This window comes from Geotrypetes seraphini, chromosome 2 (genome assembly GCF_902459505.1).
Source record: "Geotrypetes seraphini chromosome 2, aGeoSer1.1, whole genome shotgun sequence".
Classification (NCBI taxonomy): domain Eukaryota; kingdom Metazoa; phylum Chordata; class Amphibia; order Gymnophiona; family Dermophiidae; genus Geotrypetes; species Geotrypetes seraphini.
In genome coordinates this window covers 248,691,616-248,704,972 of record NC_047085.1, presented here as the reverse complement: position 1 = coordinate 248,704,972, position 13,357 = coordinate 248,691,616, and the positions used below count along the sequence as shown (strand labels likewise).

General features: G+C 41.9%; 1 protein-coding gene across 6 annotated transcripts in view; it reads left to right on the top strand.

Annotated features, from left to right (window-relative positions):
• Positions 1-9,281, top strand: part of LOC117353588 (pyrimidine-specific ribonucleoside hydrolase RihA-like) — an 88,762-nt gene extending 79,481 nt beyond the window's left edge. For 5 of the 6 annotated variants that reach the window (XM_033929714.1, XM_033929710.1, XM_033929711.1 and 2 more), the window contains one exon: positions 7,345-7,692. In XM_033929714.1, coding sequence (XP_033785605.1) covers positions 7,345-7,692 — 348 coding nt within the window. Of the gene's footprint in view, positions 1-7,344 lie in introns of all 6 variants that reach the window. The other variant, XM_033929709.1, reaches the window with a different exon arrangement.
• The last annotated feature ends 4,076 nt before the right edge of the window (positions 9,282-13,357 follow it).

Sequence of the window (13,357 nt, the reverse complement as noted above, 5' to 3'; positions counted from 1 at the left end):
GCTTCACAGTTTTGTAAAAGGGGGGATAAAATAAAAATACATAGACAAAGGTTAAATTGAACCAGCAAGAAGCTGGACTCTGCATACAATGCTTCACAGAAACAGTGACACATGTCTCCTAAAGCAATAAATAAATAGAAATTTTTTTCTACCTTTGTCTTCTGTGGTTTCTCCTTTCCTCATCTTCTTGTAACTCTCTTCCTTCCATCCACTGTCTGCCGTCTCTCTTCCCCTATATGGCATCTTCTCTCCTTCTATGCCCCTTCCAGAAACTGTATGCCTCCCCCTTCCATCTCTCCTTTCACCCCATTGGTCTGGCATCTCTCTCCTCGCCTTCCCTCTCCCACACCTCTCCTCATAGTCTGGTATCTCCCCTTCCCTGATTCTCTGGCATCTCTCTCCTTTCCTTTTCTTCCATCTTTCGCTCCCCCTCCATGCTCTCACATCTCCCCCTTCCTTTTCCCTTAGACTGGCATACCTTCCTCCTACGCTCCAAGCCCTGGCATCTCCTTTAATTCCCTCCCTCATCTTCCTTCTCCCTCCAGCTGGGTACCGCAACACTCTTCCCTGCAGCTCTGCACTTCCCCACAATTGCCATGCTTCGGTTCCTCTTCTTCCTTCCTTCCCCCCCCCCCCCCCCCCCCCGCGGGACCCTGCGGCACCATCAACTCTTCCTCCCTCTCATGTCGGCCCTGCAGCTCCAGACTTCCTCGCACCTTCTCCCCTCCCCCTTTGGATCGCTATTATTTTAAATGTTATAGCCGCGGAGCTGTATCCATCAGTGGAGATGTCTAACCTCGGCCTGCCCCGGAACTCTTACTGCAACAGTGACTTCCTGTTCCTGCCTAGACGGGCGGCTGCTGCAGTAAGAGTTCCGGGGCAGGCCGAGGTTAGACATCTCCACTGATGGATACAGCTCCGCGGCTATAACATTTAAAATAATAGCGATCCAAAGGGGGAAGGGGAGAAGGTGCGAGGAAGTCTGGAGCTGCAGGGCCGACATTAGAGGGAATAAGAGTTGATGGTGCCGCAGGGTCCCGCGGGGGGGGGGGGGGAGGAAGGAAGGAAGAAGAGGAACCGAAGCATGGCAATTGTGGGGAAGTGCAGAGCTGCAGGAGCTGTTATAGCCGCGGAGCTGTATCCATCAGTGGAGATGTCTAACCTCGGCCTGCCCCGGAACTCTTACTGCAGCAGCCGCCCGTCTAGGCAGGAACAGGAAGTCACTGTTGCAGTAAGAGTTCCGGGGCAGGCCGAGGTTAGACATCTCCACTGATGGATACAGCTCCGCGGCTATAACATTTAAAATAATAGCGATCCAAAGGGGGAGGGGAGAAGGTGCGAGGAAGTCTGGAGCTGCAGGGCCGACATTAGAGGGAGTAAGAGTTGATGGTGCCGCAGGGTCCCGCGGGGGGGGAGGAAGGAAGGAAGAAGAGGAACCGAAGCATGGCAATTGTGGGGAAGTGCAATCCCCCCAATGCGTCCCCTTACCTTACCTCCCCTTACCTTTGCGACGCGTGTGTGCGCTGTGAAGAGAAACTTGTGCGCTGCGATGTAATATTTTGTGCGCGAGCGCAGGCCAGCGCAGCTTAGCGGGAACACTGGCTCACAACCTACAATATATCTTATTTAACCTCATACTTTCCAGTAGAATATCTGTCTTCTACAGGCATATATGGGGTTAAAAATATAAGCATACTACATACCTACCTCCTCCCCCAGATTTTAGTGGCTGCAAACCCAGTCTAATATCTTACTTCAGCAAAAGAGTCTTGATCCCATTTTCATATCAAGACAAAATTACCAAAAAATATTCTCCTCCTCACTCAGACAGTAGCTGGAGGTTCAGCCCTAGAATAGCTCTTATTCATAATCGTCTCACTGTCTTATCTTCAATCTCCATGTCATGATCATTAGCATGGTCCTTGACAAATGAAGGATGTTCTGTATGGACACAAAATGCAAGTCAAGGGTCAGCAAAAAGGCCATCCTAAATTATTTAGCTATATATACTGTATAGTGACTACATTGTATAGCATACTGGACGGACCTTGCAGGATTTTATCTGCTGACATTTAGCTATGAATATTTATGCTATACATTTACAAAGAAATTCTATAAATGGCATAAAATTGCGAATGCAAATTTGGGCAACACCCAATTTGAGTGTGGCATATAATAATTGAGCAGCAAGTCCATTAGTGTCTATAATTTCTTTGACTGGGTGCGGTTGCATAGTGAGGGTGAGAGATGCCCGGGTGGTGGCATCTCTCCCCCCACTCCTTCACCACCCCCTCCTGCCAAGCACGCCCCTTCCCCCATACCTCTTTAATGTTCCCGGTGCGAGCAGCAACCCAAACCTGCTGCTCACGCCAGCGTCGGCTCTTCCTCTGATGTCACTTTCTAGGCGTGGGTCCAGAAAGTGATGTCAGAGGAAGAGCCTACACTGGCACAAGCAGAAGGTTTGGGTTGCCGTTCATGCTGCAAACATTAAAGAGGTACAAGGGAAGGGGTATGGTAGTGGGGGCAGGGCAGAAAGAAGGATGGGTGCTGGTGCCCCCACTAAGACGGCGCCCAGAGTGGACTGCCCACCCTCTCCTTACTATGCCACTGACTGTGTGAACAGAGAATTGGATAGAGGGAGTGCGCTAGATGTGGTGTACAGGCAGTTCCCGGGTTAAGACTGTTTTTTATTTATTTATTTTTTTTAATTTTATCTTTATTGAGTTTAAATTTTATCTTTATTGAGTATTAAATTATGATGAATAAAACAGTATCCACCTTACAGTACATAACATAAAAGAATATAAGGAAAATTTTAACATTCTTTCTACTGTTAATTAGTCCACAAATAATGAGGGAGAAGTATCACAAATCGGAGACTAATTAATTAATCCAGCAAATCATAAGAAATTTAGGCTGACTGAAGTGGACCCAATTAACTAACTTGGAACATTTTCTTGGTTACAAATAAGGGTACTTGCACACATCACCTCCTTATCTAATATAAACCTCGATAACTGTGCAGATTCAAAAAAGATATATTTAGCTCCCCTATAATTAACTAAGCATTTACAGGGGTATCTCAAAATAAATGTAGCTCCAATTTTTAACACCTGTGGTCTCAAGAGCAAAAACTGTTTCCTTTTTGAGTTATCCTAGAAACATCTGGATACATTCTTATTTTTTGATTCAAAAACAAAACATCTTTATATTTAAAAAACAACTTCAAAAGCCATTCTCTATCTGAATCTAATGCTAATTGTACAAAAAGTGTGGCAACCATTAATTCCTCTGATTCTGACTTCTCTAATAAGTTTGTTAAGTCCAATACATCTATTACTGGTTCTTGCTTGTCCTCCGGAGTCTTCTTCTTTCCCAAGGGAATATAGTATATTTTTGAAATTGGTGGAAAGGAACTCTGTGGGACTTTTAGAATCTCCGAAAGATACCGTTTAAACATATCAAGAGCTGTAGTGGATATTAACTTTGGAAAATTAATCAGTCTCAAATTTTGTCTCCGTACTACATTTTCAAGAACCTCCTTCTTGAAATTGATATTATCATTATCCCTCATAAGGAGCTGATTTTGTGCTCCCAATATTTCCAACTTTTTTTCCTGCTCAAGTGATTTTTTCTCAATGTTCACCATAACTTCCAATTTTCTTTCATGTTCTAATGATTTTTCCTCCAATTTGCCCACTTTTTTTTGCAATTTTAAAGCCTCAGAAAGTATCCCTGCAGAATGAGTAGACAGAGTTTGCAATTGATTTCCCAGGGAAATCTGTAATGTTGAGATTGCCTCCCAAATTGAGTTTAAATCCACCACTGAAGGCTTTTCTAGAGGAGCTAGGAAACATTTAATATCCAAATCTTTAAGTTGCTCAGTACCTGTTTGAGAAGGTAATGGTGATTCTTGCCGTTTCTCCATTTTCCCCAAGACCTCCTGCGTTGGAAATGCTGTAGACATTCTCTGGGCTGCCAGTTCTTCATTTTCCTCCTCCTCACAGCTCCCGGAAGTTACCGCCACGCTCTCTTCACTCTCCTCACCCTGCAAACACAGTTGAGGGAGTGGCTGCGCCGGCGTGTCTCGTTCCTCCGGAGAGAAGCTGACCGCTTCAAAATAGGTGGAAGGGCTTTCCGAAACGCCCCCACCTTGCGCCGAGGCTCTCACCGGATCTCGTTGGGTTCGGCGTTCGACCATTCTTAAGTTGAATTTGTTTGTAACTTGGATCCTGTACAGTACACAGTCTATAAAAACATTAAAGAACATTAAAGAAATAGTCCTCAAAATAAAGTACTGTAGTTTGAATAGAAAGAAAAGATAGGATACAAAAAGGAGGAATGGTGGTAGAGGGAATGGAGGGAGAAGCGCAGCATGGAGCTGGAGAGGGGTGATAGAAGGAGAAATGTTGGGCATGGAGCTGGTGGGAAGGGGCAAAGATACTGCCCAAGGGCCAGGGGATGAGAGTGAGGGATGTGACTGTGGAGGGGGTGAGAGAGATGCACCCTGGATCCCGCTCCCTCTCTCTCTCTCTCTTTTCCCATTCCCTTTGCAAGGGAGGGAATGAGAGGGAGACAGATGGTGGACAGTGAGAGAGAGAGGGAGACATTGCACATAGTGGTGGAGGAGAGAGGAAGTAATGCTGTGTAGGAGTGGGGCAGAAGAGAATGAGGATGCTGTATAGTGGAAGGGAAGGAAATTAGGGAGAAATACTGGACCACAGTAGGAGGAACCAATGGGGACAGCAACTGCTTGAAGAAGAATTTGCAGAAGACAAGAAAGAAGAAAAAAGAGAAACTGGAACTAACTTGATGGAAAAATAAATCTCCAGACAACAAAGGTAAAAAAAAAAAAGGAATTTATTGACTGAAATACGGTAGCTTTAGGCAATGTATATAGCAGAAAAGGAAATGCATTTCTGTTTTTATTTCTCCTGTATTTACTGTAGCTGCTGGGGATCCCCAAGAACCTCCAACTGAGGACCTCTTCCACAGGTGGCCGGAATTCCCTTCTATCAAATGTAGCAGTCGCTGGTAGCATCCTTGAGCCACTGAAGTGCCAGCATCTGTGGCTTAGGAACGGTGCTGCTGCCTGCCAAGCTTGGTAAAAGGGATTTGGGGCCACCTTCAGAGGAAGTCTTCAGCTGACATAACCTGAGGGTCCTCATCAGCTAATTTATATTTTGTACTTACATTAGAGGCTCTTGTCAGAGACCTATTTACAAAGTATGTATTCTTCCCATTTAATATTTTCAAATTACTAATGTGTGTTTGCTTATTTTTAATTGGTCTCTACCAGTAGCATAATTAAATGAAATCATAACTACTTTTGAAATAGATGGGGATGGAAGAAATTACTTATGGGGATGGGTGGGGATAGATTTGATTCCAGCAGGGATGGGTTTGATTTCTGTCTCCATGCAACTGTCTACTTCAGATCATTCAAAACACTGCCATAAAACTAATCACTGTCCACCGCAAATATGACAATGTCATCCCCTTGCTTAAATCAGCACACTGGCTTTCCATATCACATCACACATAAGATCCTATTACTTGTTTTTGACTGGATGAAGGATTGTGCCTTGCCCTTGAAATAGCTTCTGCGAAACAGGACCGCGATCAGGCTTGGGACTTTTCTTACCTGTTATATTTAAAACTATCCAAAAAGTAAATATAAAAGAGAAAATATAAGCAAAGATTGAGATAAGTAATTTGTTTAACATCGTAGACTTTTATTTTTTTATACACTTTGATCAAGATACATCTTTTTGATGGAGGTAGGGAGGGCATGTGCAATGATGTCATGAGTTGAACTTCTACTAGCCTTCCAGTGGCTTTCAGATTTGTTCACGTCACTGAGCACATATACAGTATATTTATTATATTTTACTAAGTTCTCTTGGACTAGAATATTTGGAACTAGGTCAGGAAATGCCATTTTGAAACCGGTCTAGATTGGATTATTTCAAGAGTTCCCAGGATACAGCTATGAAGATAAGTCTATTGCTACTCTGATAAGAATATATGTTTTATAAGTGGAGTTTTTTTCTGAGACCTGTGATTATGCTATATCCCCTAAACAGGACTGTTGGATTAAGCAGCAACAGCCCCGAAGCCCTTTAAATCTCTAGGAGCTTTGGGGCCGTTACCACATAGCTTTGTAGAAGAGGGGGTAAGTGTTCAGAGGTCTTTTTCTCTACTTTTTTGAGAACTTTTGATATCTGGAGTGGCTATTCTTTCTCTATAGCTGTATGGTGGTGTTTTCTATATTTGTTTTGTATTGCGGCTATAATTTAAAACCATCTTTTATTATGTATCCTTTATTTACAATTTAGGGAACTCCTCTTTGATGCAGCCTGTGGGTGAAAAATAAGTTTATGTTGGATAATGGTTCCCTTTGATGCTTCCTGAATGATGAATCTTATAATTACTGCTTAAGTCAAATTGAAAGAAGATTTAAAAGATTTATATATTTATAGAAATTAGAAACCTGAAAAACTAAAAAATATTTTGGACCGATGAAGACCTGAGTGCATTTAGTGCAATACAGAAAGTTTGATGTTTGCATGGCACATCTGAAAGTCTGATATACATAGTAGAGGAATGAAATATGGTTAATATTACTGATTACTTCTGTGCTGATAGTCTGCATAAAATAGGTTCCCTGTTCTAAAATTATCCTCAAATAAATGGCTATACAAAAACTGGAATTAATATATTAACCATACCAAAAGAGAAAAATTTTCCAGTGTAATAATACTAATATACTCCACATTCATAAGGAGAAATGAGATATGCGATCCTCAGAGGGTCAAATTGCCCATAGATTCAAATGGGTGAAAACCCATAGAATCCGATCTTCATGGGATCCAAATGTATCGTGTTTAATATATTTTTTCTTTTTCTTTTATCCAATAATGAATCATGAATAAATACTCTTTACTTAGCTTATATTTAGCCTATAACAGGGAGCGCCTCCCTGTTATAGGCTAAATATAAGCTAAGTAAAGAAAAAGAAAAAGAAAAAATATATTAAACACGATACATTTGGATCCCATGAAGATCGGATTCTATGGGTTTTCACCCATTTGAATCTATGGGCAATTTGACCCTCTGAGGATCGCGTATCTCATTTCTCCTTATGAATGTGGAGTATATTAGTATTATTACACTGGAAAATTTTTCTCTTTTGGTATGGCTAAAATTATCCTCTACATTTAAAAAAAATCTATAAAATTCCTATGACCATGGAGATTGCAAACACATGGACCACGAAAAATTTTTAAAAATAAGAAATCTAATTAGTTCCTGTTTTAATATTCTTTTATTTTGTACCCGCAGGAGTGGTACGACCAGTGGGTTAACAAGGGCACAGAGAAAGCTGACTTCGTAAAGAAAACTTCTGCTTATAGTTTGCAGTTCTCCCGATATAATAAAGAGGTGAAAGAGCTGATTGGTGAACCTGGATATGTGCCCTGTGACTCCTTTGCAGTGGCAGCTGCCATAGATGAGAGTTCAATCACATCATATATCGAATGTCCAGTGACAGTGGAAACTGATGGAAAGTTTACCCGAGGGATGATGGTGCTAGACACAATTGATTACTTGAAAAAGCAGACCAAAGCCTTTGTCATAAATGGGTGTGACCTAGAGAAATTTAAGATGCTCTTGGAAGCATCTGTGAAGTAGCTCGCTGTTCTCTATATTTTATTCAAAGAGGTGGAGGGATATATATTTCTTAAATGCAAATTAATAGAAATGTATCTAATCTCTGTATTTTGGCAATGTTTGTGGAAAATTCTATATGCATGTGTTGAAAGCTTTAATTTCTCATTGCCATCAAAATTTTTAAAAATGCTTTTAACTGAGTTATGCATACTTTATATTTTCAGGATGCTCGTTCGAGTAATAGTAGGAGGTTAAGCAAAAATTGAGTGGGTAACCTTTCCCCCATCCTTTTGTTTCATACCTTGCCCTTTTTTGATTTGATTTATAAATTGTATTTAATCCTTTTTTAATTTTTTCCTTCTTGTGTTTGTCTGGTCCACAGTAGTCTTAAGTGTCTGGTTTGAGCAATATGTTTTTTCTTTTTAACCCCAACTTTACTAGTACTTGTAAATCGCATTTAACTAAGATTTTGTGATCAAATCAAATTTTTATTAAACTTGAAACATGTACAGTCATACAAACAACAAAATTACATTCATTAGCACACTGCTCAGCACTTCCTTTTTATTTTTTTACCAGTGTTTATACATAATTTGATGTAAAAAGGAAAAGACAAATGTTAAGACAGTATTTTTGCATTTATAGATAGAATATCATTTTGAATATCAAGTTTTTGGATAGTTGTTCCATAGTGCAACATAGGCGGTATTTTGAAGGGACTAGGGCACATAAAGCAATATTTTCCCCCATATTCTATAAAGGTCTCCAAAAGAATAAATTATTGATATTAATTGGCACTAAAATGGATTTGCGCACACATCTAACAGCACTTTATTCTGTAATACTGCCCAAAAGGGGCTTGGCCATGGGAGGGGCCAAGGTAGGTCAGGGGTGTTTCCAAAATTTAGGCACAACATTATAGAATATTCACTATGTCTGTTTTATCATTCCCCTCTGTGAGAAATCCCCTAACCCCTATTTGTTCTGTTTTTCTATTTTGACTAGATTGTAAGCTCTATTGAGCAAGGATTGTCTCTTACATACATGTTTAATGTACAGTATTGCATATGTCTGACAGCGATATAGAAATTATAAGTATCAGTAGTAGAATAGCAGGGTTATATACACAGTTTGCACGCCAGGATTTACACCAGGCTTCAGCAGGCCCAAAGTTAGGCCTCTGCGCTAAATGCTAGGGAATCTGCGCTAAATGCTAGTTTATAAAGAATGCTCAGCCCAGAATGCCTTTATAAAATAGTACATTTAATTATTTATTTGATATTTTTTAGCCCGTCCTCTCAAAGGAGCTCAGAACAGGTTACAAATCAGGTTCTCAAGCATTTTCCATATCTGTCCTGGCAGTGGAGGATTAAGTGACTTGCCCAGGGTCACAAGGAGCAATGTGGAGTTTGAACCCACAACCTCAGGGTGCTGAGGCTGTAGCTCTAACCACTACATCACACTCTCCTCGCATGGGTTTTTCCTAGCTCCTAAATTTGAGCACCTTTACTGAATCTGGCCATGGTACGCCCCCACCTGGAATACTGCATCCAGCAGTGGTCGCCGTACATGAAGAAGAACATGGTACTACTCGAAAGGGTCCAGAGAAGAGCGACTAAAATGGTTAAAGGGCTGGAGGAGCTGCCATACAGTGAGAGATTAGAGAAACTGGGCTTCTTCTCCCTTGAAAAGCGGAGACTAAGAGGGGACATGATCGAAACATTCAAGATAATGAAGGGAATAGTTGATAGAGACAGGTTGTTCACCCTCTCTAAGGAAGAGAGAATGAGAGGGGATAGATTCCGTACAAACATAAGGAAGTTCTTCTTCACCCAGAGAGTGGTGGAAAAATGGAATGCTCTTTTGGAGGCTGTTATAGGAGAAAACACCCTCCAAGAATTCAAGATAAAGTTAGACAAGTTCCTGCTGAACCAGAAAGTACCCAGGTAAAGCTAGGCTCGGTTAGGGCACTGGTCTTTAAACCAAGGTCCACCGCATGTGCGGACTGCTGGGCACGATGGACCACTGGTCTGACCCAGCAGCGGCGATTCTTAGGTTCCTATGGTTCTTTATATGTTCAAGTAGGCTCATATAAAATTGTCTGGGGTACATGGGTGCAGGCTGATATTATAACAGGTAGCTTAGGATGGGAGCCAAATAGGTAATTGTACTGTGGCTATAAAAAGACAAATTGGCCCCTATGTGTCTTTATAAAATATCACCACAAAACCTGTCAGAATCCTGGCTAAAATGCAGCTATGTGTATTTATGCTTGTCTGGGTATAGCATAGATGTACATGGCTGAAGTATGTGTGAAGGTATGTGTTTTATAACCTAGACGCCTACTTTGTGAATTTAGGCGTCTAGGTTCAGGGCTGGCGTTAGGGAACGGCAAACAGGGCAGCTGCCTTGGGCCCCACAGCTTCAGGGGTCCCGATGTCTGGCCCCCATAATGAGGCTAACTGAGGCAGCGGCAGCCTCAGGTGGCAACCTAATTGATGAATGCAAATATAGTTTGTTCAACTGAACATACAACATGCAAGTTTGTTCATATATAATTGCATGAGACTTTTGGGAACGGCATCTTGCTGCTACTGGTCAGCTCTCTCTGCCATATCCCTTCCCCAGCATCTACTCCTTTTATTTCTCCACCCCCCCCCCCCCCGGCGTGTGTCTACCTTAAATATGTAAAATTTGCTGGGTGGTGGCAGCGACTCAGTACTGTCCTGCTGCCTGTCTCAGCACCTTCTCTCCACAGTGGAAACAGGAAGTTGTCTGAGAGGGTGGGCTGCAGTGGAGAGAAGCCACCAGGGCTGGTGGCAAGCCAGCACTGTGAGTCGCTGCTGCTGCCTGGCAACTTATACAACAAATTTAAGGTAGATACATGTAGTAAAGGGGGGGGGGAATAAAAGGAGTAGATGCCAGGGACGGGAAATGGCTGCCAACAGCAAGATGCCGGTCTCGAGTGCTGCCTAGAAATAATGTCCCTTCTTTGACATGTTGGAGGGATAGAAAGCAGAGAGAGAGAGATATCGGACTAGGGGGAGGGAGTAGGAGAAGGGAGAGATGTTGGACTCAGTGAGGGAAGGAGGGAGAGATGTGAGACTTGGGGGCAATGAGGTAAGGGAAAGAGGGATTTCAGATTTGAAAGGGTGAGATGGATTTGGTGGAGGCCAGAGAAGTTAGAAAGAGGACAGGGAGAGATGGACTTGGAGGAGGATAGAGGAAGCAGGAGAGGAAGAGATGGACATGGAAGACAGAGGAGATCGAAAGGGGTCAGGGAGAGATGGCAGAGGGGAGAGATGGACTTGGAGAGGGCAAAATGAGAAAAGGGAAAGATTTAAGGGAGGGGGCAGAAGGGGGAGGGAAAGATGGACAACTCAGGGAGAGCAGAGGAAGGACAGCAAAAGGTGGAGGGGGGATGGACTCAGGGCCAGAAGCAGAGAGGAAGAGAGATGTCAGACTTAGGAGGAGGGAGTAGAAAGGCAGGAAGGAGAGATGTTGGACTTGTGGGAGGGATAGAGAAAGAAATTAAGGAAATACTGGGTTACAAGGGTGGAGAAAGCAGCAAGGAGGGGAGACGCTAGAAATGGTGAATCCATGTGGGAGAGTTGTCAAAGAGATGCATGAGAGCAGAATAATGAGTAGAAAGGGTAGAAATGTAATGGGAAACAGCTAAAAGGGAATAAGAGGATGGGAAATATGAAAGCTAGATGATGAGAGGAGATAGAAAGTTGATTAGATAAAAAGTAAAAAGGAATAATAATGTTCCCTCTAAGCTACATTGCTGCACATCTTTTGGTAGCAGGCCATGTAGCTGCTCAACACTGCTGCACAGTGAAAGGACAAGAGAAAAATAACAGGAAATCCTGGTAAGAGTTAAGACAGGGGTGTCCAATGTCGGTCCTCGAGGGCCGCAGTCCAGTCGGGTTTTCAGGATTTCCCCAATGAATATGCATGAGATCTATGTGCATGCACTGCTTTCAATGCATATTCATTGGGGAAATCCTGAAAACCCGACTGGACTGCGGCCCTCGAGGACCGACATTGGACACCCCTGAGTTAAGAGAAAACAAGGAAAACAGAAACCAGAGACTGGGACCACAATTAGAAAAAAAGCAAAGGAGCAAAAAATAATTTTATTTTCTGTTTAAGATAAAAGTAGTGTGGTAACTGTGTTATATAAAAATAGAAAATGGAAATAAGGTGTTATTCTTATTGGACTAATTTTAATATCTTTTTGATTAACTTCACCTTTTTCAGGTCGGAACAGGATACCATAACAGCAGTAAATTGTCCTGACCTGAGGAAGGGAACTTTGGCCTTTGAAAGCTAATTGAAAAATATATTTAGTCCAATAAAATTGTATCATGTTTTCCATTTTTGTTTTAGTTGTATTTATAATGTAGTGATTGGATTATGTCAGTTTTTGGAATTTACATCTGCTATCTTTATATTTTGCAAAGTACATAGGACATGCATTACATTTTCACTTTCTCTAATGTTGTACTGTATGCAAAGTCTGGCTTCTTAGGGTTTAGTTTAATTTTTATTTCTATTTTAGTTTGTAGTTACTTATTCTATACTGGGTGAGGATCTGTGTTCTGCATGTGTGAAAGAGGCATGGCTTTCTTTAGCATTGGTGCTGGCATGGTATGTTATGCTTTTGAATGACTATTTGCAAGATTTTGTCTTATGTCACACAATGGCTGGTAGTAGAGTTTCTGTTGCTATCAATGATTTGACACCAGAGTGAAACAGTCTACTTAGGGGCAGGCCTATAATTAGACCAACTGTGGCAGAGACCTCAGATGGCCCATTTCAGGGAGTGGCATTGCAGTATAAATGGTCCCGAGGAAGGTGATGAAAGTGATATGGATTGCACCAAAAGACATATGAGAAGAGACTGGAAGACCTGAATTTGTATACCCTAGAGGTGAGGAGGGATGGAAGATATGATACAGATATTTATATTCTTGAAAGGTATTCAGAAGCAAATCTTTTCCAGAGAAGGGAAAATGGAAAAACTAGAGGGCACGAATTGAGGTTGCAGGGTGATTAAAAGACTTAGGAGTAATGTTAGGAAATTTTTTTCAAGGAGAAGGGTGGTTGATGTCTGGAATGCCCTTCTAAGGGCATTGGGGAGTGGTAATGAAAATGGTAGAGTCCTTGTTTCTCCAGGACAAAGGTGGACTTTGTTAATATAATGTTATTGTTCTAATAAAGTGCCTGCATCTTGTACCTCAACTCTGCAGTCTCCCTTTTGTTTTCAGTGATGATAATGGTCACAGAATAAAAAAATGTATGGGATGAACACAGAAAATCTCTAGTTAGAAAATGGTATAAAATGAAGATGATGGCTCATGGAGAGGGGGGGGGGGAGGGACAGGTAGATGGTCAGAAAAAAGGACAGGGAGATGCCAGACCATGAGGGAGAGAGGGCCAGAAGATGCTGGGTTACAAAAAAATGGAGGGAGGGGATATACTGGAAATTGTGGAATCATGAGGGGGTGGCAAAGACATGAATGCGTGGAGAATAGTAAGTACAGAGGTATAGATGAAAGATAAAGGGAATAGGAGGCTGGGGAAGGCATGAGATGGGAAATGGGAGAGCTAGAGCATGAGAAAGGGAGATGGAAAGTTGGTAAGTAGCTTAAAAGTAAAATGAGGAGCAAGGGTAAAATTT